This window comes from Trachymyrmex septentrionalis, unplaced genomic scaffold, assembly GCF_001594115.1.
Source record: "Trachymyrmex septentrionalis isolate Tsep2-gDNA-1 unplaced genomic scaffold, Tsep1.0 scaffold14, whole genome shotgun sequence".
Lineage (NCBI taxonomy): Eukaryota > Metazoa > Arthropoda > Insecta > Hymenoptera > Formicidae > Trachymyrmex > Trachymyrmex septentrionalis.
Window position 1 is genome coordinate 33,931 of NW_017304543.1, and position 2,924 is coordinate 36,854.

General features: G+C 23.0%; 1 protein-coding gene across 1 annotated transcript; it reads right to left on the bottom strand.

Annotated features, from left to right (window-relative positions):
- Nucleotides 1-466: 466 nt before the first annotated feature.
- Nucleotides 467-1,815, bottom strand: LOC108745387. Its single transcript, XM_018481525.1, has 3 exons — nucleotides 1,555-1,815; nucleotides 791-1,062; nucleotides 467-629 (listed from the first exon to the last, which is right to left on the bottom strand). Exons 1-3 carry the CDS (start codon nucleotides 1,813-1,815, stop codon nucleotides 467-469), a joined length of 696 nt encoding a protein of 231 aa, XP_018337027.1.
- Between the last annotated feature and the right edge of the window lie 1,109 nt (nucleotides 1,816-2,924).

Sequence of the window (2,924 nt, forward strand, 5' to 3'; positions counted from 1 at the left end):
TGATCTAGAAGGTAATGGAAAACTTCCGAAATCGCCTCTAACTTTGCATTAACCGCAACGGTCGATGTAATTTTTAAAATCAAAACTGCATTATATATAAGATTCAGAAATAAAAAGTTTTTTCCCTACTATTTTCCATTTTTATCCTATTGATTAACGAAATTGGGGAGTTCTTTTTACCGCACCCTGTACAATAAAATACTTTATTTACTTTATATTAGCGGAACTCTCAAACTTTTATATTATACAAAGTATTTACTACAAAAATAAATTTTATGAAACTTATAAAATATATTATGTTTTTCTAATAAATTTCTCTTTATTCAGAAAATAAATATGTTTATCTATTTGGAATAAATACAATAATTAATATTTTTTTCTATATATTAATAAATCTCTTTAAATTTTAATTTATTATTATGTATAGTTGAGAATCGCTTTAATAATCATGCTTTCTCTATTATTCTTACATTAAAATCCATATATTTTGTTTAGATAATGTTTTGGTGCCAGCTATGTGTCGGTGAGTCAAGGGCAAAGTAGAATTTGTCCATGCATATCCTACTTTCTTTTGCTCGGCTAACTTTTGAATATACTTGTTAACATGCTCAAATTGAAATCCAATGTATCTACATTAAATGTGATGCAAAATAATAAATTTATAATAATAAATTTATGAAATTACAGTAAAAAATAAATAATTTTAACTTTGTTAAACCATCTGTCCAATTTGTTACAATATAATAATTTTATTTAAAAATAATGTTATGTTGCAATATTATTTACATACCTTAGCAGCATCATGTACATAAAATCATACAGAGTGTTGATATGAGTGGGATGATTTCCAATAGGTGCACATATTGCCATTATGGAGTAAGATCTAGGAATATGTTCACGGTACCACACATAATCGTATATATCTATTAAAGATACCAAGATGATCCAGCCAGTAATCAACCATGTAGTTTGTATCCTTAATTTTGCATAATTTTTCGAAGTTCCCAACTTTTCTATTGTGTTGCTCACAATATTTAGTTCGTCCAAACAACTTTTAAATTTCTGAAAACAATATTATTAAGAGAAATATAACTATAAGTAACGGTAGAAATAATTATAATATTAAATTATAATATAATATTATTGTATATTTCTAATATTAAAAATCAAATAATATTAAAATGCAAAGAAATAGTGCAATATATTCAAATATTGAGAATATTAAAACATTTTTGTAATATCTCAATACTAATATGTCAATACTTGTAATATGTCAATACTTTTTATATTTTAAATATCTCTACATTTTTTGCATTATATTTTGTATAATTATTTAAAGTAGTGCACTATTTATTTTTGAAAGGGTTGTACTTATTATTCAAATTTATTAAAATAGATTTGCATTATTTTCTCAGATTGATTTATATGATGAAATAATTTTTGCACGTTTTCTCTTTAATATACGTGTATAAAAATGTGAAAGAGAATGAAAATAACCTTCTTGATACTTAATTCACCTTTTTGACACTTACAAGATAGACTGAATGGACTTACCTTATAATAATAGAAATTAGACAACATGTACAGTATTGCAAAAATCATATTAGTATAATGAATCGTAGTATAGGTAAGTTCGTTTTTTCGAAGAAATATTGCCATTTTGAAGGCAATGTAAGCATAAGACAGCCACGACATCAGAACGTAGAAAATAGTAAGACAAAATCTCGGTTGATTTTGAGGGTATTCAAACACTCCAAATCCACATGAGCACAATACTACCAATAGTGGTGATATAGCTGTCTGAATATCCTTCATGGCGATTTCTTAATAGGATTAACTTAAGACTTCTTACTTCGTGTTTTATATATATATATAGAATATGAAACATTTATCTTATAATAAATGTGTCGCAATAAAAATTACATTCACGTTAATACTTCACAAATGATAACTCTGTAATTTTACCAATTGCATCAGCACTTACGCAAATTAAAGAAATCGATCTGCTAGAAAAAAACTTGTTTTACAAATTAAATAAACCAAATAATTTAAATTAAAATGAAATAAGAGAAACAAAATGAAAATCAAATATATGCTACATGTTTGCATTTTTAGATATTATTTTTTCACATTTAGAACAATATAACATTCCCTTAATATTTCTTTTATGGATCTTCTCTTGTATCATGATAAAATTGAAAAATATACAAAAAATTATACAGCAATAATTCAACCATTTATATTATGTATTATTATATTATTATAAGAAAAGTTTTTAAAGACAAATTATAAAATTATATAAATTATATAACACCACGACACATATTTAAATTCAATTTTATTTAAAAATGCATACACATATTTTTTATATATATTGTTACATATATATGTACATATTGTTAGCTGTATTACAATAATATCTTGACAAAACCATTTAAAATGTATTTTAGATAATTTGTAAAAAGAGAGAAAGAAAAAATGAGATTATAATGAAAATTGAGACAAGGAATTATAAATATAAATTTATGGGACATAAATGAAAAAATTATAACTTTGCTTTATCAGCAATAATTATATTGCATTTTATGATGATATTCTTATTAGAAAATTTTAATTTGTTTATTCTTTATTAAAAATCCAGTTCCGTTTTTGTTTTGTCAAACATTTGTATAATAATAACCATAAATCCTGTAATTGTAACGACAAACTGTAAGAAAACATATAAATTAAATTTTATATCAATAAAATAGTCAATAAATATATACATATGACTATTTTAAGTACAGCTTTTCTATAACAATTTACTTCCATTGTACAAAAATAGATATAAATAACAATAAAAATATATTATAAAGATATTATAATTCATTAAGATATAAAATGTTATTAAAATATTTGGTCTTCTAATTTATGATAATGAAAGT

What these genes read in the sequence shown, in the direction of transcription:
- LOC108745387 (XM_018481525.1), bottom strand. Translation starts at nt 1,815, where the DNA reads ATGAAGGATATTCAGACAGCTATATCACCACTATTGGTAGTATTGTGC. An exon ending in CTAATTTCTATTATTATAAG is followed by an intron (nt 1,063 to 1,554) that starts GTAAGTCCATTC and finishes TATTGTTTTCAG; the next exon opens with AAATTTAAAAGTTGTTTGGA. An exon ending in ATGTACATGATGCTGCTAAG is followed by an intron (nt 630 to 790) that starts GTATGTAAATAA and finishes CATTTAATGTAG; the next exon opens with ATACATTGGATTTCAATTTG.